Genomic DNA, 25328 nt, shown 5'->3' with positions numbered 1-25328 from the left:
AACAGCTTATTTTACTCCCCCACAAAAAATATTAAACCAATTTTTTTTCTTTTAAAAAAGCTCAGCTCCTTGTGATATTTCTTAAGGATTTTTACTCACACCTATATAAGCAAAGCCAGTGAACTTTTTCATCATGTATGTGTCTTGGCTGATTTAAAATATTGTTCCTTGCGCCATTTTAAAGTCATTTATGATATATACTGCTGTATGAATATTAAAATGCAGTTAACGTTGCATTCTAATGTGAAAATAACATATTATGATTACTGCACTATGCCTAACTCCTTTCTTTCGACCAATGCCCAGTTGTTTTCTTTTTTCCACTACAGTTCCTCCTGCTGTGTGGCAACCCAGTATATGGTGTATATATCTCTTTGTCCCAGTTTCCCTTACGTCCATTCCTCTTTCCACCTCCATCCTGTGCATGGAAGCCAGTAGCGTTAGCTATTGCCTCTCACCCAGTCTGAACTCCAAAGAGATTTTGCTGCCGATTGGAGGCAGCTGGCTCAATGCGTCTGAATCTCCACCCCCATAACCACCCCTCTCAGCCATGGTTATTCAGAGAGTCAGTCATAACACCCAACAAAAGCTAGCAGATGCATGGTTCACAAGCAAACAACACAGCACAGGCAAACGAAATAGTCTGGACTGTGAACTGTGCCCTAACACGGTTCAAGTCCAGACAGTACTCTCTGCTCCACTAAAACTGACCTCAGTTATCTGGCAGGCATGAAAATATTGCACCATTTGCACAGCTCACAGGAGTGTATCTTTGGCTGTCTATGTCACTTTGCAAACTTCAGTTCATCCTTTTTATTTCACATAGGAGCTGGCTCACTGACTAGGCTGCCTTTATACTCTAGAACAACACTACTTGAAACCAACAAGCCATGCTGAAAATAAATCAGACAGGCAAAGCATGTTCAAAAAATTATATCATTGTGATCAGAAGACCAAATTACTGTAAACTGAAAATAATTACAAAGAACAAGTGCCTACTGTATGATATGATAAGTCCCAGATGAGTCAGTCAGAATTAAAGTTGCAATTTGGTGGCCCCATCACAGAATAAGCTCTTTATTTAATTACTACAGATTATTTTGATGAACAGCTTGTCAAAGAGCATACACTGTTATGAGATTTACAGAAAAATTATACGAGGAACATGAAACACCTTATAACACATTGTGCTCAGGTGTTCCAGATACCAGCAGAGACTGCACACAGCGGCTTTGATCTGCTGTGTAAACGTAAGATGACAGTAAGGTGAAAAAGCAACAATATATATCTAAATTTAAAGTGTCACCATGCATTACACTATTCTGAAGTAGGGCTGCTCAATTAATCGAATTTTAATCACGATTACGATCTGGGCTTTCAACGATCATTAAAAATGACTGAGCCGATTATTAGCCCCTCCCTCATTTATCCGCGACACCTTAAAGGCCGGTCCGTGAAAATATTGTCGGGCATAAACCGGTCCGTGGTGCAAAAAAGGTTGGGGACCGCTGATTAAGAGGACCCGAGGGAAGCTCGGAAAGCTAAGCAGAAGTTATTTGGAGAGGAGAGTGACTGCTGTTGGTTGAAAAGAGAGGTAAAAAAAAAAAAAAAAAAACTTCAGTGGTGTTGCACACTATTTTATATTATTTTTTAAAGTCATTGTTAACCCTTTAAATCCGGTCAGAGCAGCATGCTCCGTTTTGTGTAACTATTTTTAAATCCCTGTAGAACCTGAACCACGTAAGCTAGCGCAATAATTTGTTTTGCATATGAAACCGGAGGAGTTGTACTTACATCTTATGCCATCAGCTTGTCCTCGGTCACGGTTTCCTTCCACATAAAGCTTTGCAAAAATTGCATAAAAAGCGCTTGCAGGAACAAAAACATAATATTCCAGAAACACGCTTTGCCAATCCGATCAGCTGTTCGTAACACTTCCCACAGTGAAACAAACGTCAGCGCGAACTGTCGCATGTCCGCCATTTCCTGGCCGAAACCGGAAGTGACGTCATTTTCGCGGAAATGTAGTTTTTTACTTGTAGGCCTTAAAAACCTCTACTGGTCATGTTTGACTTTTCTGAATAGTTTCTGGGATGTTTGCACTGCTGGAAATAGTTTATTTTGATGCACATGCTGTTTTCTTTGCAAATTTGCATCATAGGATTGTTTTTTTTTTTGTTTTTCCTGCAGTATATAAAAATTGGTGTATCTCCAAAATAAAACTATGAAGACACTCAAAATAAATTTCCTGTTGTTGTAAACTATTTTTTGCAACTTTTTTGTATTTAAAGTTTTGAGGGATAAACCTCTTAAATTTCTCCAAGTAGAAATATATGTAAAAAAAACAAAACAAAAACGATATAAATTTTTTTGTAGTTTATTGCACTTTTTTGCAATTAATGTAGTTACTATGGACTTAATGCATACATATTATTAAAATATGGGCTATAACAGTTATTTAGCAACTTGAAATGCTCCCACAAATGGCACTACAACATGTAAAAAAATAATATAAGCTCTGGCGGACTTGGTTCTATAGTAGGTCTTAAAGGGTTAAATAAATATCGTCAAATAATCGCGATCTCAATTTCAGTGAAAATAATCGTGATTATCATTTTTGCCATAATCGAGCAGCCCTATTCTGAAGTAGAATAAAATGGTAAAGTAATCCCATCCAGAAACCCTATGTGTCATACTTTATAATGTTAGGTAAAGACCCTACAATACTATAGAGGGAACCCAAACAATCAGCACTCAGCGACAGTGGAAAAGAAGAACTCCCTTATAATAGGAACAGATCTTCAGCAGACCAAGACTCCAGGAATTGCAGTCATCTACTGAAACTGGCTGGGTAATGAGAAAAGAGAAGAGAAAAAACAAAAGCACAGACAGACCGAGGACAAAATGCAAACTAAAACAATAGAGAAAACATGCAAAGCCAAATATGACTAAAACCGATGAAAAGTGCTGTGTGGAACTCATTTAAATAATGAATATGAGGCCCAGTACAAATTCTGTCAGAAAAGGCTAACATGTCAATGATGTTTTGGGTGGGGGATCTTTGAAGAAAAGTTGAATAAACAAAAAACTGCCATCTTTATCACAATGGTCAATAAAAGAAAAATTTCAAAAACTTGTATTATGTCATTACTTAGACAATATTCAAATGCAGTTCCGGTAAAGTACTGCAATGTGTTACTTTAGTAAGTGGTAATGTTTACCATAATCCATTCTTTTTATAACTCCAAATCCATTCGGTCTTTTCACAAATTCCATCTCCACCATTGCCACTGCTTCATAAAATGTCACAGATATGTTAAAAACAAGGAAAACTCTAACTTGCCTCACTTAAAAACAAAGCAAAACAAAAAAACAAAGCCACGCATTCACATACACATAAATCAAACTGGATGATGTCAAGTGACATTAACTGAGCCATTTTTTAAGGACAAGGGTAATTAAGTTACTGCCAACAGTACAAATACACTTACTGCAGGATGAGGCAGGTTAAGATTTGGTTCAGGGTTTACATGAAACTGAAGTGGCTGAGCTATGCATCAGAGTAAGCTGACCCGCACAGACCGACAAGTCTTTCTTTTCCCCCCCTTCATTGTTAGACCCATTATATATTCTTGGAAATTCAGTGTCACTCTACTACGGAAGGACAAATATTTACTCACACTGACAACTTTGGGAAACCTTAGACGTTGGGATCAAACATATTTGTAAAATGACTAAAGAAGCTAACCTTTAAGCACAAAGGCACCAAACACTTGTTCGAAATGTGAGCTCTTGCATTAAATTCTTTTAAGGTTTGAAATGCTACTGTGTCTATAGTCTGGTTTACTAGCTGGTAACCTTGAATGTTTGGAACAACTTTGCAGTAATGAGGGGCAGGAAGAGAAACAGCATCATAAAGTTGCATGACAAAGCCTGTTATTTCCATTCTTATGGGACAGAAAAAACTAGTATACAACACATAACTGAAGACTTCGCTGATACTATTACATGTCTAGAAACTTTATGGTGGATTATAGTAATTAATCACTGCTGTTGGCATAAACTTCAAAGTATCTATGGCTACTGGTAACGTTAATTCCTCTCTCTCTTTTGCACTCACCCACTCATACACACACACACACACACACACACACACACACACACACACACACACACACACACAGGTTTCAAACTTCCCATAACACTAAACTTAACGTCAGACAAGTTACCTAAAAGGAAAGCCTCTGCAGGTAAAAAAGTTTCACTTCACCTTCAATTTCAACTTCTCTTAACGTTCAACCGCAATGCAGCATGTTGTCAACGAATGGTCCACTAAGTATATTCAGCAATCTTTGACTGATGATTTGAGTCCTCGACTTTCAGGATGCATCCCTGACATACAATACCGGTTACTATTATTATTATTATTATTTATTCCCACAATCATTCTCTGCAACAGATCCAAAAAGCCAGTATCAGTTGACCTCTAAATACTTGCAAAGAAGCATTAATGTGTAATTTCAATAAAAACTTTATCTTAAATTCACTTGAAACTACTATACTTACAATTAAAAGGTCTAAACTCTATGGCTCTGTTACCAAGACATGAACTAATCCTAGTTTTACACGACTGAACACGTTTTTTAATCTAGGACTAGGTTCAATACATGTCAGGGAAACACAGTAGGGTGCTCGTTTAACAAGGGTCAACAGCAGACATAAAAACACATTATTTTAAATTGTTCATTAAAAAAAAATTTACACCTCAAATCTCCTTTCACGCATTTAAAAAAATTTCACAAACTAGGTTGTATGTTGGCATATAATTAACCACTCTTCTTATTCTTCCCTAGTTACCATGTGGAGCTAGATATGGATCTAGTCTGATAACTGAAACACTGACACGCACTGTACTCGGTTATCAATCTATGTGGAGACTAACATTTCTCTTATATCTAATTCCTGGATGAGTCCCAGTTTGAAATCATTGTCTGAGTTTCTTAGAAGTATTCTGACACACTTTTTCCACAGAAAATCATAAAGTAAAGCAACGAGGCATGCCAGAGTGTGGTATGCTCTCCTGCATTTCAGTCATGTCTCACGAACCTCTGATGTGGCTTGGGAGAGATCCACATGGGCTCCAGGTCTGGAAAGGGGACAGGGGATACTCAGACAGCCTATCATAAAAGGCTGTTTCATAATACAGTGTAAGAGGTGAGCCCCATTGCCACATATTCATAACAACTCCTACTTGTGCTTTCACTCTCCTATCACCAAACATTTATATTTTTTTTAGTACACGAACTATTACCTAATGAAGCCCAGATTCCAGGAAAGCAGGAACTGAATCAAACGAATTACCTAGGGCCGATACCCCTCCTCCACTTCACATTTTTACTCTCACTCTAATCAACCCAAAGGCAATAAATGAGATTTATCACTGGCACCAATTGGAGAAAGGGGGAACAAGCTAGCAAAGACAAGGGCTGAAGGAGAATGGAGGCCAAATCACAAACAGTGGGGGGCATGAGCCATTGCTTAGTAGTGCATCACAGCTGTTTGGCCTCCCCAAACCAATAAGACCAGGAGTAACTAATTTCCCAATTTCATCTCAAGTCAGAAAGTATTTTAAAACCATAATCTACATGAAAATAACCCTGAAAATATTTCTCATCATGTAAACGTAAAGTAAATTCTGAAAACTTTTACCCGAGTCATAGGTAAGTTTTTCTAAAAGCAGAAACCATAGGCAATTAGTGAAAAACATCCCTTACTGCTCTCCCCTAAAAAATTTTCCTGACATCAGAAGGTCTACTTTCAATTCAGTTTTTGTCATTCAATGAGCACTTCATTTACAAACCAGACAATAAGCAGACTGTTATGTCTTCAGATAAATTACAATATACAGGTTTTGCACAATCACTACACTTTACAAGTTACTTTTTAAAGTGTAAAATCTTCACATGTAAAGCTTTTGTATTTTATGATTTAAACAGCGTGTCTTGATCTACATTCAAAATACTCTTTCCAACAACTTTCCAACGTCATCCGGTGGATGTTACTGGACCTTTTAGCAACCCTTGTACTGCATGTGTAATACTCTTGCGTTAAACAAAGCCTGAACATACATTACTATTTAAAAATAGTAAAAATTTCAGAGGACATGTCTTAACACTTTTAAAGCATATGCAACTTGCTAATCCTGCTATGTGAAACACCCACATATTCTCTGTGTGTCATCTTTGTAGTTCCTGCAGGCTCTAAACATGGTGCCAACAGATCTAGTGTGCAGTGACCCTCAGAGTCCCTGCAGGGCAGACAGCCATCAATTGTCTGGCACAGAGGAAAATTAGAAAAGGGGAGCTGTTCAGCATAAACACACACAGAAGTAGAAGTGGAGCTCAACCACTGTTATTGCTCATGCAAACCTTTTTTTTATACACGCACTTAAAATACAGCCTGGTATGCATGGTTACCAAAAGTAGCTATTATTACATGAGTGATTAACTGGTACTTTATTTGTTTTAACCAAACCAACAAAACTTCCCTTAAATTCAAAGCCACTTTTCTCTATGTATGGGTATCTGTAAAAGCATTATATTCTAGTGTAGTACTTAAGTTGCTGGGTAGGTGATATAATAAGTAAAAAAAAAAAACCCTGTCTGTTTCCATTTAAGTTCAGGAGAGTGGGGGAGATTTGGCTGCAAGAGGGATTTTACAACAAACAACACCAAGTCAATTGACCTCATCACAGGGGTTTAGATATTTTTGACTAAAACTGTGACAAAAGCCTAGCATGTTGTTCATTTCGCAGCCACCAAATACTATCCATCAACAAAAGGAGAATGACATAATTAGAAAAATAGCCAGGCACCATGGCAACCTACTGTGTCAAGGCTTGCATAGGGCTCGACTAGCCTTTGCTGCAGGCGAGAAACACAGTGGAAACCAAATAGCGAAAATTGCAGGAAAGAACTGGAGGGGACAGCTATGTGGGAGCCATTTTCATTTCCTTATGAGTCAAATCCAAACGCTCCAATGTGTTTGGTTTCAGCCACATCAATCTGATTTTTTTCTGTATTAAACATATAGCTTAAATTCGTGGAAGACATGACCAGTGGCGTGTTTAATCCGGACCCTTCTACTATAATAAGTTAAAGCACCCTGGCACAGAATACTCGCATACTTTAGCCACCTCTTTGACAAACACAACATTCCTAACAGTGGTACATACACGTCATAATCATATAATGAAAAAGAAGTGTGCGGAAACATGTATTACACGCACAAAGTTTATTGTTACCAAGTACGCTTACAACTTTCAGCCTTTCTTCTGTCTCATTTGTTAATTAATACATTAGATGCACAAACTGGGGCAACATCTCCCCAAGGTCTCCGAGAACAACAGTACTTTTCAACTAACTTGACTTGCTTTGAGATTATACTAAATGGCGTTGTTCCCTCTCCTGTAATTCAGCTAAAGTTAGTGTGTACGCCTACGCGATGAAAGTAAGCAGCATTTTTTAAATAAGCTGAAAATACAGCTTGTGTTGATAAAAGTGGACGCACTGGTTTCAAACAGCACAAAGGAAAACAGCCAAAGCTCTGCGTACAGTATCACTGCCACTACTGTTAGCTTAGTGAACGACAAACGACATATCTATTACGGAGTAACAAACAAACCAACACTGGCTTCTGAATATTTCTAATTAATATGCTTCGTTTTCTTACCGAAAAATCGCGTACGACTGCTGGTCAAGAAAACAACGATTAGGCAAAGTATACCTGGTTTTACTTCACTAAAATCAACCATACTTTGTATAGCTCATTGTGCTAGCTCTGGTAGCATAGCTCATAGCCTTTTTCCGACTTTGGGTATGCTCGTTTTACACTAACATGCCTGGCACTTGTATGTTATTGGAGAGAGAATACACTCTAGTTTAGTACATAAAATATCAGTTTGTCCAGATTTGTGTTAAAATAGTTTTTGTAGCAACTGCTACCTGTTTCTCTTTAAATGATAAAGATAGCATGGAAATTTTTATTGACCCAAATTACTTGCTGGTTGGCTAATATTAAAGCGATAGCCACCGGACTTTCTCGAACACAGCATAACGAAGTAATTAACATCGCTATGTGTGTTTTATTTGCTCCTAACTTCCATGGGTTTCATGACATTACATGTATATCGATAACGTCCCATTCGTTTAATCCAGTCCAGGCGCCGAAGAGCCGGCGTAGCCCGTCGTAAAAAACGTGCGCGCCTAGGAGAGGCTGCCCTGAACGCATCTTGTTATAAGGCTACTGCCGATGTGTCGCTCGCATTTTCCCAATATAATCGAAGTACACTTACCGTTGACGTGTTTCCTATTCTCAAACCAAACCCCGAGCTCACGGCCTGATTTTGATCGAAGACTCGCGTCAAAGTAACAGAAATAGGGAATTTTATCCAACTTATTCTTCGTAGTTGTTTTCTCCACTTCCTGATTGAGACGCTGCCATTTTGAACAGCGAAAAAATATTTCCGCCGTTGTCGTCACACACAAGAGCCGCTCGTTCAGATCCCTCGAGGACTCTGCTTGTTGATCGAGAACAGAAAACAGAAGAGCACAGAAATAGTTAAGTGTTTGGCCCACCTGAGACAATGCGTCAAGTTAGACAAAATATATAAAGCGGTGACAAATGAGCGCTCAGCAGTTATAGCTAAGTTAATAAACAGCTGGCCAAGAAATAAATACTAATACCCTAATAATAACAAGCAGCTCAGTCAAAGGTATGCAGATGCTGAAATTCAGATCGACTATCTGATAAATAAATAAAATATTTCATAGTTTTAAAAACAAGTGTAAGTCTACAATAAACCAATATAAATAAAAATAAATAAATAATACCGACAAACACAGTTTTCACTGGTTTAAACAATATGTAACTTAATGTAAGTGTGCATTAGGTTATAAAAGTTTAGAGGTTAAACCTCGTAGTGCTACATCACCCCAACAGACCACTTTGCGCTCAGGCTGCAGTTTTAGGCCTTTTATTCTGTTGAACCAGCTCCCTTTTTGGGGACAGACACCTTCTCTGTTTTTAAGATTTGACTTAAAACTTTTCCTTTTGATATAGCTTATAGTTAGGACTGGATCAGGTACCCAAACTCCTCCTTAGTGGTGCAAGAGGCCCGGGTTGCTGGAGGCGTCCCATGATGCACTGAGGGTTTCTTTTTCACTTACTTCTTTTCACTTTCTGTGGTTGTACCCACTCTGCATTTAATCATTAGTCATTATTAATCTCTGTCTCTGGTCCATCATTGTGCTTTTTGTCATGTCTACCCCATCTCACTCCCAACCGATCAATGGCCGAGGGCTAACCCTCCTTCAGCCTGGATCTTTAAGAGGATTTTTCCGTTAAAAGGGAGTTTTTCCTTTCCACTGTTGCCAAGTGCTTCCTCATTGGGGCATGTGTGATTGCTGGGGTTTTCTCTATGTTACTGTATTGTCTTTACCACACAGTATAAAGAGCCTTCAGGTGACTGGTGTGATTTGGTGCTATATAAATAAAACTGAATTCTTAAAGTATGTCACTTTAAACGGTCTTGTTAGGCGCTATGTGCATTTGTTTTGTTTCAGCTACAGTTTTAAGAACTAGGTTTAACCAGATTCTTTATTTTCATATATTAATTAATTAACCTATTTTACAGTTTTTCCCTTCCATGGACCAACATTCTGTGCACAATCCCTACTGCTACTCTTGCAGGTTCAAGTATTACTCCTGAAACTGCTGATAATCATAAATGTAAGAAAAGTATGATTTATTGCTATGTTTTTATGCAGTTGTTTTTTGATATCCATATGCTTATATGTAGGGTGTATATGTCTCTGTTTTTTCCTTCTTTTTGTGAGGTTATTGATCCAGCCGTTGAGTTTCTACAAACATGCTCTAATTTTGCATCTTTGTCATGAAATAACCTTCAGCGCACATTAAAGTTGAATGTTTTTATCTCCGTGGGAGAGTTCAGAGCTCTCATAAAGACTCCTGTAACTAGAGAGTGTAACCGCTATTTATAAGCCGGACCTTGTATTTGTGTTATTTTGACTCTGACTTATTTTATTTTGTTTGATGTGTTTTGATGTTACATTTGATTTTTAACAGTTGGTCTCAAGGGACCTCCTGATTAAATAAAGGTGTAATAAATAAAATGAACAAGAAAAAGCACTCCAAAAGGAAAAAACCTCTTCCACAGCAGCCAGCTCACTGGACAGTATTCACTTTTAGGGAAATAGTATTATATTTTTATAGCCATTTTTTATATATTATATTCATTATATTAATTCATTTTGTTTTCTTTGTTTATTTTAAAAGTACTTTAATAGGCCTGCAGTGAAAAAAGTTTTTTTTTTTTAAAAACTGTAGTAAAAACTGCAAAAAACAGTGCAAAGTGCAGGTTTATGTGCAGGTGTATAGCATTAATTTCATTGTTTAGTAAAATTAGTTAAAATTTTAAGTAATAATCTTTTTAATGAACAAAAGGTTTTGATCAGAAATTTATTTTGTTTCCTAAAAAACAAAAAAAATGTATTCAGCAACATCGCACATCTATTCAAATTGTTATGTATTTTAACAGTTATAACCTCTTTCTGTAAATTAACAGATTCATAATAAAATCAATAAACTGTACTCGAAATTATCCCATGCCAACCCATTCTTTTCAGTCTGAAAACCTATTGTCATTTTTCAGTAACATTTCGAGCGTTTAAGAAATGGGTACTTCATCATGCTCAGAATAATGCACTTCAGCAATGTGTGTGATGTGGGCAAATGTGTGTATTGTGTTGACAATACACACAACACTTATAAGAAACATATAAGGTTATAAGGCTTTTGTCAATTTTGGACCAATAAATTATTAGGTTGACCATGCAAATTTTAATGAACTGTTAATACAACTGTACACAGCTATAAAGTTTTAGCTGAATTAATTTAAAGCTTTTAAAGCTGTCTTCTTAACAGAGAATGACAGAACGGATGCACACAGATACTACCAAAAACTTAAACTCCTTGGCGCAGGTAAAAAGGATAAATCAGGAATGCCTTGAAGGAATTTCTTGAAATTTAGCACAAACTTTTGTTTGTAATGTAACACTGCCTGATTAGATTTTGGTATGCAAAGGTAAAAGTGTATGTACTGCCTAAGACAACTGGAAAAGTTCAGGCTGTCACAGGTACTCTTGCTCAGGTTCTACCTCACCATTCATCACAACAGCTTTCACCACTTTATTGTTTGGCTCCTGAGCTTTGCTGTAAGTGTAGAAATACAGTAAACTGGGTGATGGGCAGTATAAATACTTGGTTGCCAGTTACTCCATTTAACAGATGTAAACTCTTCCCGGAAAAAGAGGGCAAGGGAAAGGTCATCAGAAAGTTGGAGCTCTGACAACACCTTCATCCTTTTTCTCCCCCAGGACATAACCATCATAGAGCACAATATTTAAACAGTTTCCATGTGTTGTTAAAACATTTATGCAATATCATCTAGGCTAAATACCTGCAGTCCAGCCACTTTTATTCTCTTTGTTTCACTTAGACTCTAGGGTAAATTATTCTGTTTAGTTTATTTTGTCATAGTGTGAATATATTTTGCTTTTAACTCTTCTCTTTGTTGCTCTTTTGTTTTTAACTATGAAATAAGGTCTAGGCAAATGCAGCTGAAAGATCAGCGTCAGCATCACTTCACATAACACGCTTTTAGCCTTTAGTCATGCACTGACTACTCATGCATTGTCATTCGTATATGTTTGTGTTCTATCAGAATCACCTTTATTAATCTAGCATAACCTTTAAATAACCTTTTTATTACAATCAAACAAAGGTATCACTTCATATGAGCCTGGACAGACATGGACATAAATTCCAACCTGACTGGCTGGCAGTGGCATATCAACCATGATGTCACACCACTTTCATTTCAGCAGATCTATCAGACTACTTCCCCACGGACAGTTATTCTATAAAAGCATGTTTCATTTAAGATGTGAAATGGAGTACATGCTCTTCTTCCTCCTGCAGGTCACTCTTTCATTTTGGTATCAGTCTGTCCATCCTGTGATACTGAACAACGGAGCTGGAAGAGATCCAGTTGTTTCCAGCAAACACACATTGCCACAGCCTTCCTGGTAAAACTGCCTTCCTCTTATTCCCAACAATAGAGGTTGGTGGGAAGCAAAGGGCGATGTGTATGCATGTGTGTGTACATTTGTTTGTATTCAAATTCACTCTTCTTTTCTTTTCTTTTCTTTTCTTTTCTTTTCTTTTCTTTTCTTTTCTTTTGGAAAGATACTGGCAGGGTGGTGCTCTTTTCTTTCTGTCAAGTATTCTTGTTCTCTCTTGTGTTAGCGAGGTGGTGGTTGATGATACAGTATGTGAAAGCAAAATAAAACCTTCATGATGCATTCTAGTTCTTTACAGTACTTTGGCTCATCTCTGAAGGTGTTTCCACTTAAGACAGTTACTCATTCCTCAGCTGATTCACTGTCCAGTAACAATAACTGCAAAGTCTCAGTTTCTGCCATAATACTCTGAGCAAATGCTGACTGATGTGTGCATCATTAATAAAAATCTGCTCTATGTCAAAGTTCAAAATGAACTGTAGTTTCTCAGAGTTTATTTGCACACAAACATAGCAGGATTTTATTTTATTTTTTTAGCGTTTGGCTCACCCTAGTGGAATTTTTCTGACAATGCTTTCTTTGACGTGAGCTGGATTATAAAGTTCGAGACCTCAAAAGCCCAAGCCGTTGTGCAAAAACACATAAAACCAGGCCACGGCACACAGGCATAGTGAGGATTTGGCTCTGTTGAGAAATTCTGATAATTAGTAGAAAAAGAACTGCGGAAACATTTCCTGTCTACAGTCTTGACTGTATGTCACAGATTAACGGTCTGCAGCAATCCTTCTTTTGACAGGACTATAGGAATGCTACGGCTCCTTTCTTCCTTTCTTTCTTTCTTTCTTTCTTTCTTTGAAAATTTGCAACTCGTTGAAAGCAAATGATTTACTTAAATAGAGCTCGGTGTATGCAGTCCTGTTTCAGCAGAAACGTGAATGTCACTCCCTATCAAATCAAATGCGCAGAAGATACAAACCTTACAATTAGGGTCTATTTTCTTGTGGGAAGTTTGCGCAAGTTCTCAAATGCTATTTGATGTGCAGACATTTTCATAACTTTAGAGTGTAAAGGGTTCATTAATTGAAATCAAATTTTGATTTAGCTTTTGTTCAAGTCAAGTCAATTCAATTCAATTCAATTCAATTCAATTTTATTTATATAGCACCAAATCACAACAACTGTCGCCTCAAGGCGCTTTATATCGTATCAGTTCAACACTGTTGTATTGTATGTCTGAGTATAGAGAAGGCATATTTCATATAACTAAGCATTAAATGCCTCACATAATCAGTATACGTAAGCTGAAAACGTTGCATGGCCTAATATGGAATGTAGGCCTATTATCTAATACGACTTATGTAAATCTCTGACAAAACCAAATTGCCCAACTTTCCCCCCAAAAGCTTCTTTGTTACCACTCATTCTTTCCCCAGTAAATGCCATGTCTGCCTCGGGCCAGCAGTAATTTGATTAATTCACCAAACGTAGCCAGACGGTAAGACTCTGCTCTCCTTCTTTTTCATTTATTTCACTGTTAAGGTTTCATTTTAAATGATACTTTGTGGAACTCATTCATCTAATTTTGCTTAATACCATTTAATTTCAGTTTTCAAGTTAATAATGTGCTGATGTTATTAATATTGGCTCAGTCGACTATTTAAATTTGTTTTTATTGCTGGATGAGAATGCTATTCACTTATAATTGCATTATATTTTCATCCTTAGTGTGAATCCTGCAGGGAGGGCGCTGAACAGCTATTGAAGAGATGGAGATTTTTGTCTTTCTATTCTCATTTTCCGCCCTTGGCATCCTCTATGCCATGAACACCATCTCTGAGCTTCAAGAGTAAGTTATTAAATGTACTGATTTCTTATCACCTTAATACATACAGTCTTTCCCATGAAATCATTGTAACACGTTATATATTATTCACTCACAACACATGCATTTTTTTAAACTATGAGAATAATTGTTAATATACAGTAATGTTAGAAATCCTTCCAGTATCACTGGGTGACAGCTGGTATACTTTTCTACCACTAGAGGACTCTGTAAGCTTAAAACTCAAACTGCATTAGTACTGGTGACTGTGATATACAGTATGTATAACAAGCTGAGGAATCCTTGACCATATTCAACCCCGTACATTCTATGACATCAGTTTAAAGAGTGTATATGCTAGTTGTGCAAACTCTTTAAAGCTAACATTTCTTGAAGGGAAAGGAGAAACTAAAAGGGAGCAAATAGAAGGCAGAGTTTGTGGGCATAATGATATGACTGATATGATGATGGGGTAATTGCTTTTCTAAGCTCTAAGGAATCACGTTCTCATTCAAGGCGTATCTCTTGTGCCTGTTTATTAGGATACTGTCTTTATAAGATTGTCAGCAGCTGATGGATAAACATTATAATGCTTTAGCCTGAATAAACAAAGATGGTGATAATATGCATGTTTTAGTCTTCCCTCACCCACAAAGCATTTCAGCAGAATTTTTTATTCTTCCTATGTGACTATGTCTCCACACAGACATTTATTTATTTATTTGCCCATGTGGACACTGACAGTCAATATGGACTGCACAGAAGAGTTTGATAAATTACTCTTGACATACAATATGCCTTGTGCTCTTCCACTCCACAAACAAACGGTATTGTGTGCATAAATCTTCCTGTACTGTTGAATTGGAGGGGTAGCTAGGGAGCATGCCTTTTCTCTCATAGCATTTGTTTTCCTTCTGTGAGCACACACTGTGAGTTTTGTGAGGATGCAATGTTGTTTACTAGGAGATACCTTGAGCACATTAATCTTTTCCAGTGTAAGGCGGAGGTACCTTTGACCAGTAAACATGGAGGGCAATGCTGAACTAACATGGCCTTAGCTTGCTGCATCCCACACCTCTGCCTATGATTGATTAAAGTTTGTAAAGATGTGCTTTTAGCTACTACACCAAGAGAGATGGGATATAGCAGATGAATACTGACTGTGGGAAAGTACGTACGTACGTATATATATATATATATATATATATATATATATATATATATATATATATATATACTTTTGCTATCTAAAAGTATCAGCAGTGAGATTGTGTTAAAAAAATGGATATTTTCTTATGACACATTGACATTTCTCTGTTTCCACAGGCCTTATGTGATTCTGGAGATTGGTGTTGCTGTGCTGGTGATTGTGTTTCTGTTCTACTTCCTCATCACTCGTGGAAACGCACCTAAAGACTTCTTATTCTTTGGTAATCAACGCAAATATGTGCATTTCTCAACTTACTTGCGTTGCATTTCCAAATACACTATGGAATTTTAATGACTGCTATGCATTGTTCCAACTCCCACAAAAGGATTTACAGAAGCGTGAAAACATGAATTGTATTCAGTGTGATTTCACCTGATATGTTGAAAGCAGCTTAGACTGATTAGGCTCAGAGCAAAGTTTTACCAGGCTTTTCTAAAGCGTGACTGACCCAAACGCTCCCTGCAGACTGACAACCCTCACAGCTCTTGCACTTACTTAACCTTTCAGCTATTCTTTTAAAACGGAGTTTTTGATTGCTTCTTAAGAAAAAAGGTCACAGCTATTTCGTAATACAGGACACGGTCGTTGCTCCTGTATAGTAGAATCTGGATTGCCCTACTGACTCAGTCTGAATAATTTGAGGACCTTTGTAGTCACTTTGGTCATATAACAATAGCAGCTTGTGCACTTTTCATGCAAGTTTAAAGAATTCTAAAATATTTTGTGCTGTAATGTGAATTAGTGTGACCGGTCAAACTGAGCTTCCTCTCTACCCCAGGGTTCCCCCCTCAAATTGATCCCTGCAGCAGATGCTAGGGGCTAGGCTATTTGGGTGGAAATTTTAAACTATTGGCTGTGGGTGCTCAAGGCAGTGCTGGTATTGTCTATAAGAGCCAAAACATTAAATGAAAAGAAGTGGCAGGCTTTTCTCATTGCTAGAGGGCCACAATCTCTCTGCTATATCACCTCTTAGATCTCAGAGATAATCCTAGTGGAGCTCCTCAGGATTACATGAGGGAGACAATATGTGAAACAGTGGTTTCTGTATAAAAACACAGATTCTGCAGTGGCCAGGTGGTAGATCATTGTAATGGCTTTCACAGGTGTTCTCTTTTAATTGACTTAAACTGCAGACGTGTATTTTTTTCTATATATCAATGATTATACCCACTTTATCCTGTACAGGGGGCTGTAACCTGCACATATTAGTACTGGGCAACATGAACGTTTGTAACTGTGATCCAGATAGTCAGCTAACTTACAATGAAACAATAAAATAAAGTAGAAAACCAACAAAAAACCCAATAAACTTGAGGCTGTTCATAGATGTATGAGAACCTGGAGAATAACCACACAAACACAGAGAAAATTTGGAAAATCCACACAGAAAGGCTCTAGTTGATCAGCAGACTCAAACCCACAAGCTTCTTGCTGTTGTGCAAAAGTACTAACACTTGCAACAGTGCACAATGCATAAATGGAAGTAGCAATCTAATCAGCAGTACAGTATGCACAAACAGCAGTTTGCAATGTGTAGAAGTTGGCTGTTGTATTTTATAATAACTGCTATGCTGTGCTGTAGAATAGCAATCATTTATTCTGTCACAATAACTCTACCAGATGGTCTATCAAAAGTCATGCTGCTGCTCAGTGGCATTCACAATCACATCATTTCCAAGCCAATTAGATCACGCCTAAGATAAAATCTGGACATCTGGAAAGGGAGTTGCTGGTCAATTGTTTTATAATGAAACATACTGTATGCAAATGATACTGAATAGCACATTGCATTCTGTTATTTTAATGCTGCAATATGGGTCTAAAGCAACACTTCAGACTTTGTAATTTCTCAAAGAGAGCTTGAATAGAATGTAAACTGTAGTATTAATAATAGTTCATAACAACAGTGTTATTGTTACAGTTTATATTAATAGTAAGCCCTCCATGCCAATAATGTGTATGTGTGGCTTCATTCTTAAATATTATTTGCTAGACGAGACCTTTCAGTTCTCCTGGGTCCTTAACCTAAGGACAGAAGTCTGTTCACCATGGACTCGATTTAAGCATGCACAGTCTACCTCGTTGCTCAAGACTTAATTTTCTCCCCAAGCTGTTCCATTAATCAATCACCTGCCATTTGAAGGAAAACCTTTTAAACAAAAAAACAATGAAAAAGGCTCAGAAAATCTAGAAAGATTTGATGTCATGTTCTAATATACTTTAATTTATAGAGGAATTCAGGTGTCAGAATATGCAAAAAGAGTAACTTTTAATATTATAGTGCCTTCAAAGCGAGCAAAGCTGCTTAACCTTCCGAGTTTTTCAAGGTTCTAAAGATATTGTACACTACCAATTATCACCTACACACAGGCACAGAGCTGAAATTACAGGGCTTCTGGTATGAAGCACACAGGTTAGCCTTTTAAATATCCATTAAATCATTTTTTCCCCCACAGTTTTTGCTGAGTTTTCTTTCACATGTATCATTGACCTGACAAGTGCTCTGGAATATGATGGCATTATTTCTGGCTTTATGGAGTTTTACCAGAAGACGGTAGGTTTTATTCTTATTCTTATTATTCTTATTTATTAACATTTAAAATTCTGAAATTCTAAAAAAAACCCAAAACCCAACAAACACCGATCAAAGCACAAATAACCATGTTAAGCAAACATGATAATAATGCTGTGAGGCATGTGTACAACTTCTGTGTTTCAGGGAGAGCCCTATCTTGGAACGTCGTATGGCATCATGATGTGTTACTGGGATGGAATAGCACACTTTATCATGTACCTGATGATGATCAGCAGAATAACAGACAGGTGGGTGATGCTAAAATCACATCACATAATGTCTGCATTAAATGACAATAGAGAGATCTACAGGGTAGGGTCCCTTTCAAAATGCGAAAACACACACAGGATGGTATGAAAACTGTCTGTGTATACAGTCTAAAAGCAGTAGGAATGCATTTCAGTGCAAAGATAAACTTTTCTTTTACAGCATATGTCAAGCTTCAGGCTTATCTTTTTCCTGTATTTGAGCTTTTCTAAAGAAATAGTAACTGAGCAAATGATGTGTTTCACTTTAGAAATTCATGGGTGGATTTATCACATAAATCCCAGACAACGGCTCGAGAAAAAAAAGATTAAAAAAAAAGAAAACAAAAAAAGAAAGCCTCCTCTTGAGTGAGTTAGTCATAAAGTGCAGCCAGTGAGTTCAAGAGTTCAGGGGGAGCACAGCCTTGGGGATGGCGCTATCATGGATATTAAATCCTCTTTTAAACAATATCAGCCTTTTGTCACTTTAGAAAGTGAGCTAGGCATTGTGTTATCTGTAGGATGGATATGAGAAGTTCTCAAATATCATTTATTTAAACTTACCCAGCCTTGAAATTTAACATATAACTTTCCATCTCATTTGATCTCTTTGGTCTTTTTTTCTGTATTTTTCTGTTTCTCTCACAGGAAAGCCTACCGCACTCTGGGCCTGTTCTGGGCTGGCTCTTTGTGTGCCAACATGAGTGTGTTTATTGTCGGGATAGTGGCAGGTGAGCCGCATCTTCAATCCGCTTTCTGTCTGTCCCACGATGACAAGCTTTAATCAGGCAAACATCTGCCCTGCCTTGTACCATCAGTGTCACAGTTCAGCCTGCCAACTAAACACACATGCCCCGTGTCTCGCCTGCCATCACAACCTCACAGAACAAAGCAGCAAACAGACTTAAAGCATCTGTTGTTGGCATTTCAAACTGCATACATAAGCGTCAGAAGCCCAGACTTGTCTGGAGGCAACGTGATGTTCGCTCTGTTCGCTGCACATCTCTCTTTTGCCTCGAGTATCACAATTGAGGTTTTAATAGAAAGCTTAATTGCTCATTTACATTAAGATGTTTACAGGCGGTGTTTGTATAGTTAAGTGCATGCTGACAATAAGTGTCTATCTTTCTCTTTGTGGCAGGTAAATATGGGTCAGAGATCCATCCAGCCTTCTGGCTCAATTTTCTCTTTCTTTTGATGCCTGTTTTGGGAGCAATCGTTCTATTCACTCGGGCAAAAGATAGACCGCTTATTGGTGGATACAATGTAAGTACAGAACATGAATAATTAGACATTTATATGATTGTGGAGGGCTTTAGAGGTGCATTGTTGCTCAGGTGAATGTGATCCAAACAATGAAAAATCCGTGCGACTTATAGTGTAGTTAGAGTGGTGTGCTTGCTGAATCTGTTAGTTTTTTAAAAACAACAATTAAATCTCAGATTCTTGCTTTTTCTATCATATTATGTAGTATTTTGTTCCAGTTGAGTCTTAAAGGGCCTCAGTTCTGCAGATTTCCAGTTCCATGCCAATTTATCTCACCGGCACCGTTCCTTTAACTCAGCTTTCTGCTTCCATGCTATCCTCACAGTCAGAGTTGATAAAAAAACATAGATGAAGCTCAACATTTAGACACCTGAGCCATGATTGTTTGATTGCACATTTATTTATGCCAGGGGGAAGCTGTATTTGAGCTATAACTTGTTGTGGTCTTCATTTCAATTCAAGTTAGGCTGACTTAATTTAAAGCACCTGCAATCAATACTTTTCATAGTGAAGGAGAAGGAGGTGAATATATTTGTTTTGAGTCCTCTTCACATATCGACAAATTCTTAACATTCCACAGGCCCAGCATGCTCAGAGCCTGAAGCTGATCTGGCGTCCTTTGGACATCATTCTGCTGTTTCTCCTGATAGCTGCCATGGCCTTCACCATCCTGAGAGGCTTGGTTAGTATGTCATATATAAAATTTTAAAGAGATTTTAATGAAGGACTACAACTGTAGTTTTAAAAGAAAGTGAAAAAAGACAACAACTGATAAGAAGCATCATCTTATTAGAAAAGCTGGAGTTAAAATAATAGTATTTTTATAAGACATATAATATGTAGGTTATGAAGTGCTTGTCAGGTCACATCTAGTCATATGATCTTTCACCCTGGATTCAGTGTATCTCGTTTCTTTATTGGTCTTTTCTGTGACTGACTTAAAATAGCTCAGTAATCATACTCCTTAAGCCTGGCAATACAGCAACTACCTATGTAAATCCACATTAATTGACACTGATCACATTTCCTCCTTCACATAACCAAGAGTCCAGTTTATTTTATGCTAAAAGCTCTAAAAAAGCAGGCATATTAACATTTATAGAAGTCGACCAGCTCTTGTTATTACTGCGATGTCGATACTTCCAGGTCACTTCACTCAGTTGGGAAACTTTCTAAACAAAATTGACTGTTTGAATGCAGGCTGACTCCTGGGATATTCCCCATTTTATATTTTTTTGGACACTCCTGCTCAAGGTGCAGTCAAACAACTCTGACAGCTTCTTCACTCCTGGAAGACAGACAGACTTAAAAAGAGGGTAGACAAGAGAGTGGGAGATTTAGAGAGGGTGTGACACAGTGCAGGCAGAAACTCACGAACCCCTCAGTATACAGTGAATAAACATGTTTTCCAAAATGTCAAACAATTCCTTTAACCATGCTCAGTGTGTTATTCTGTTTAGTCACATTGACAAATCTTCTCTGGATGTTCATTTTGCTATTTTGACAAGGGAAGAGAATCGTTCAGATCTACGCATTGGTATTTTATGCTGTTCTCTTAAACTGAACTACACTGTAAGGTTTTTCTGTTGTTATGTTGTTTGCTCTCTGTAGGTGGCTCTGGACTCTCCACTTGAAGCCTGTTCCATATACCTGAAGCAGTATGAACCTTACCTGAAGGATCCTGTGGGCTACCCTAGAGTTATGGTGGGTGTTTTATTTTCTCACCACACTCAGCCTTTCTGCCTGCCGTTGCTGGAACACCTGAAAGCTCTTCTCCAGTCTATTTTAAATAACAAGCCACATAATGGACCTCTGCTTTCATGGATCTCACTATGAGCGTGCTGGAAGCTTGCCCTTATCTCCCCCACTCTTTCAACTCGCAGCTGATTACAAGGCCCTTTTTCATCATTACAGCAATAACGAGCGTGGGTTGAGAGGCCAGCGGATCTTTGTGTCTGTCTTTCATTTGGTTAAGATGGATAACACATTATTACTTTGACGGGCATTGGTCTGCTGTCTTTTTATTTTCTTCCTCTGACCCTGTGTAGCCGTGGGTTTTGTTGTGCTTTGTTTGGCATACATGGCTTTGTCAATAGGTTATCCAAAGACCTTGTCTGGACTGCAGTCCAGGCACAATTGAGAGTCAATGATCAGACAGATGAACCGCATGCTGAGAACTTGATAAGGTAATCCCTGCCCAAAGCCTCCCATCAGCATCTCGCTGGGCGGGAGGAAGATGCGTGTGCAGCATGTGGAAGTGCGTCTTGTTTAGCAATGTTTGCAGATCTGCGTTTGTGTGTGACTGCCAAGGCTTCATGGGCATGTGCAAAGAAATCAAATGAAGTTTGGCTTACCGGGCAATCCTGCTCAGTTTCTGAACTAACCGACCTCTTCATTTATTGATGATGATGAATGATATGCGACAGATTACTGTGGCTGCACTAAGAAGGCATTTCAACAAAAGACTGAAGGGCATATATGATTGGCTTTCAGGCCCCGAGCTCAACTCATTAGAATTCATCTGGACCTAAGACCGAGAATGAAAGGAAACCGTTCACTGGTATAATTTGAGGCTTTTATAAAGTGGGAAACAGGCTTTCATGCACCAAATATTTTAAGTTGAAGGTCAAGACTCTCTCTGTAACGACCCTTGTGTGGAAATGGTAATTTGTGCTGAGGGTGCAAATTTGTGTTAGAGAGCATGCATAGCTGAGAAGCAGCAAAACACTGCAGTGCTAAAGTTAATGATTTTAGTATTTTCTTTTGATTATTTTTGTCTCTTCATTTTAATTATTGAATTAATTGTACATTCATCCAATGTATGCAGTTCAACTGTGGGATAAAAGGTTAAATTAACCCCCAGGATATAACTGGAAGGGACAAAGCGGAGTATTTTAATTGTGATACCTGCCAATACTAATTCTCTTAGGTTTTATTTCGATTAGTGCTACTTTTCTGCAGCACATTAAAGGGCGCTCTGTGTTTGCATTTTGAGGCTTAAGCAGCCCTCTTCTGTATTCACTGTGAGTAGCTGAAGTGCGATGTGGGCCAGTGGAGACTGAGGATGTACTGTATTAATTGTCTGCTGGACTGTTGGTCAGGGCTCAACAACAACACTGACTGACAGTGATGGAAGAATCTTTCAGCTCTGTTGGGCACGTCCAACCATATCCTGAGCAATATATCCTGGAATATACAAGATATTATAGACAGAGACTACCTACTGTGAGAAAGATACATTTTTAGTATTGTGAGATATGATATGAAATCATATTATTAGACTAATGGTGCAAGCTTTTTTTTTTTTAACCCTAGATGCTGCACCTGTTCTTTTATGCACTACCCTTGCTGGGTGCTTTTGTTTATGGTCTCCTCAAGCCTGGGTGCACATGGATGCCGGACTGGACCATCTTTCTTGCCGGAGCTATGATCCAGGTAACGCCACCAGAGGACAGACTGTAAATAAAGAAAATTACTATGAATACATAGTTTAAGCTACAGGTCTTTGAATACTGATGCAAGATTCACTGACAGTTTTCTGCATTGGAAGCTGCTGCGATAATTGCTGCCTTTGACCTATTACAGTTTTCCATCTGCCGTTTATGTTAAATAAGAAGCGGTCCAACACATGTCAGGGCAATTAACTCCATCTAGTGAAGCATATTCTCTGTAACAAACAAGCTGGTGGTGCTTTCTCTCCATATTGCTCTGACAGAAAAATTGGAGCCATGAGAAGAGAAACTACTTGATTAAAGCCTTTTTGCACACTCTCTGTCTTCTAAGCCAACTTCCAGTTAGACATAAAGATGACATTTTCAGATGTCGTTTATCTTTTTTGTTAGTAGCTTTATCTTGTGTATTTTAATAGACTAATAACAGTGGAAAAATTTGTTTATAATTTTTGGAAAGAAATACTGAGGCATCAAGTTATCTGTCATCAGTGTGCAGAGAGAGTAAGAGACGAGTAAAAGCTGATATGTAAAGTAATGTCCTCCTATATGCAAACAGTTTGACCTCTTTCTTTCTCTTTCTCCTTTCAGTGCCAATGGTCCCACATCGGGGGATTCCTCCACCCTCGCACCACAGCGCCGTATCGCATTCCAAGTGATGCTTTCTGGTTGGTGCTGGCAGCTAACTTGGTCTATGCAGCCACTCCCGTCCTTGTGGCCCTGCGGGTCTACAGCAACCCCTATTTCTTCCTAAAAATTGCTCCCTTCCCTGGGCAAACGGGTTTACCAATCAGCGAAGAGAAAGACACCAAGTATAAACTGAAATGATCATTTTTAATTTTCTCTGACCTTTGGAGGTAATTACTTATCTGATGATTCATGAAGAACTGTTTTCTTTGAAAGACCATGTTTCAAAATGCCAAAATACAACTTATTTTGCTGAATGTCTGTGGATTTATTGGTTATTTCTTTGCTTTCAGCATCTTTTTCTCATATTGTATGCATAAACAGTAAAACCACAAATTGGTCAATGTCAATACCATCATCTATACATAACCATGGAAGCTTGTATAGGAAAAGCAGGGGTATTTGGAGCCACTTGGATGTATACTGAGACAACTCATCAGCTCACTTTTTTGGAGTGCCATAATAGGGGTTAACCCTTTTAGTTTATAGTAAAATATTTAAGTAAGTAACAGGTTGAATTTAATTAAGATAATGTGCCCACATGATGAAATGCAGACTTGGTGATTTCAAGACTATTCTTCTTGTGTTGACAAATATTGCATAGAGTAAAATAAAGTGGAGAGTAGAGCAAAACATCAATGTTTTGTCAGCTACTGAACGTGATGTGGCAGCTGGTGCATAGAAAGGTATCAAATGAGCCATCAGCTGATTTGAACTGTCACTGAGATCAGCCTGTGGGCTTATTTGGCTGGTTCTTTGAAAATTAGCTTTTGTAGAAAACTAATTTGATTTGTAATTCAGTTCAATTCAATTTATTTATACAGTGCCAAAATCACAGCAACAGTCACCTCAAGGCATTTTATATTGTAAGGTAGACAATACTACGATAACAAATACAGAGAAAAACCCAACAATCATATGACCTCCTATGAGCAAGCTCTTTGGCAACAGTGGGAAGGAAAAACTCCCTTTTAACTGGAAGAACCCTCCAGCAGAACCAGGCTCAGGGAGGGGCTGGTTGGTGTGAGAGTAAGTCTGACTCAATGCAGAGATTCAATATCATATTACATCTTTTTACATAGATTTAATTTGACAGATTCACTGTCTACTCTGCACAGAATAACCGACATACCTCTTTCTTTACTGGCAGAGTACCTTTCGAAGGTTTGCCGATGTGTTGCAATTTCAAGCACAGTTTCACTCCAAGCACTGTGTGGGTAGTTTTAAAGTTACAATTGGGAGATGAAGAATTAAATATTTGCTGCACCTGATGATTTTACTCATCGTTCTGGATGGCATTTTTGCCATTAAAAAAAATGACACGCTATGACCTGTAAAAGATACAGATATGCAGCAGGACAACGCTAGAAGAAAAACAGCCGACTCTTCAGAGAGGTGCAGAGCTGAGGCGTTGGACTGAGTCATAACACAGTCCAATCTTAACAAACAGAAAACATGTAAATAAAAAAGACTTACATTTCCTGAACATACCATATTCCCTCACAAATACAAACCCTTAAATGTGCTTAAGATATCAGAGAAGAGAGAAGTTTCAAAACTTGTATAAGAATAATATTTGATAGTATTTTTCAAGTTCCAAGTATTCCATATGGTACTTCTCTTTACATGTAGGGGCTGCTAAGAACTAATTTTTGATATTTTAATTTTTCACAGATGCTAAAATACAAATAAATACAGGGTACAAACAAGGAGAGCAGTGATACCTATTTGTGTGGACTGAATCCAAATAAAGCCATTATGGTGAAAAGAACACCAGTAATTTAACTCATGTTTTGCAGTTTGGCTCTTTTATGAGATCAACTGATGATCTGATCAACTTTATACATGTTTCAAAGTACGGAAAAACTTTTTATTATATTTTTGCACAAAAGTGAGATGTCACACTGAGCTAA

The 25328-nt window shown here is 37.9% G+C and overlaps 2 protein-coding genes across 5 annotated transcripts in view; one reads left to right on the top strand and one right to left on the bottom strand.

Annotated features, from left to right (window-relative positions):
- The window catches only part of sbno2b (strawberry notch homolog 2b), a 61362-nt gene extending 52859 nt beyond the window's left edge, over positions 1-8503 (bottom strand). For 3 of the 4 annotated variants that reach the window (XM_085263706.1, XM_085263709.1, XM_085263711.1), the window contains exon 1: positions 8354-8503. The gene's annotated coding sequence lies outside the window, so the exon portion shown is untranslated. Of the gene's footprint in view, positions 1-7731; positions 7820-8353 lie in introns of those variants that run through there. The other variant, XM_085263707.1, reaches the window with a different exon arrangement.
- tm6sf2b (transmembrane 6 superfamily member 2b) lies at positions 7651-23675 on the top strand. Its single transcript, XM_085263714.1, has 12 exons — positions 7651-7779; positions 13595-13656; positions 13887-14007; positions 15310-15413; positions 17650-17747; positions 17913-18016; positions 18662-18744; positions 19155-19279; positions 19860-19961; positions 20891-20983; positions 22595-22714; positions 23320-23675. Exons 3-12 carry the CDS (start codon positions 13928-13930, stop codon positions 23554-23556), a joined length of 1146 nt encoding a protein of 381 aa, XP_085119840.1. The 5' UTR covers positions 7651-7779; positions 13595-13656; positions 13887-13927; the 3' UTR covers positions 23557-23675.
- The last annotated feature ends 1653 nt before the right edge of the window (positions 23676-25328 follow it).

The sequence above is a fragment of the Mchenga conophoros genome, linkage group LG23 (genome assembly GCF_057382185.1).
Source record: "Mchenga conophoros isolate Kocher_MC1m ecotype Shallow Benthic linkage group LG23, M_conophoros_male_GT1.1, whole genome shotgun sequence".
NCBI classification, from domain to species: domain Eukaryota; kingdom Metazoa; phylum Chordata; class Actinopteri; order Cichliformes; family Cichlidae; genus Mchenga; species Mchenga conophoros.
This window is presented reverse-complemented; position numbering and strand designations above follow the sequence as displayed.

Coding starts and splice junctions, on each gene's coding strand:
- tm6sf2b (XM_085263714.1), top strand. CDS start 13,928: ATGGAGATTTTTGTCTTTCTATTCTCATTTTCCGCCCTTGGCATCCTC. Junction 18,745..19,154: donor TATTGTCGGGATAGTGGCAG/GTGAGCCGCATC, acceptor TCTTTGTGGCAG/GTAAATATGGGTCAGAGATC. Junction 22,715..23,319: donor TTGCCGGAGCTATGATCCAG/GTAACGCCACCA, acceptor TTCTCCTTTCAG/TGCCAATGGTCCCACATCGG.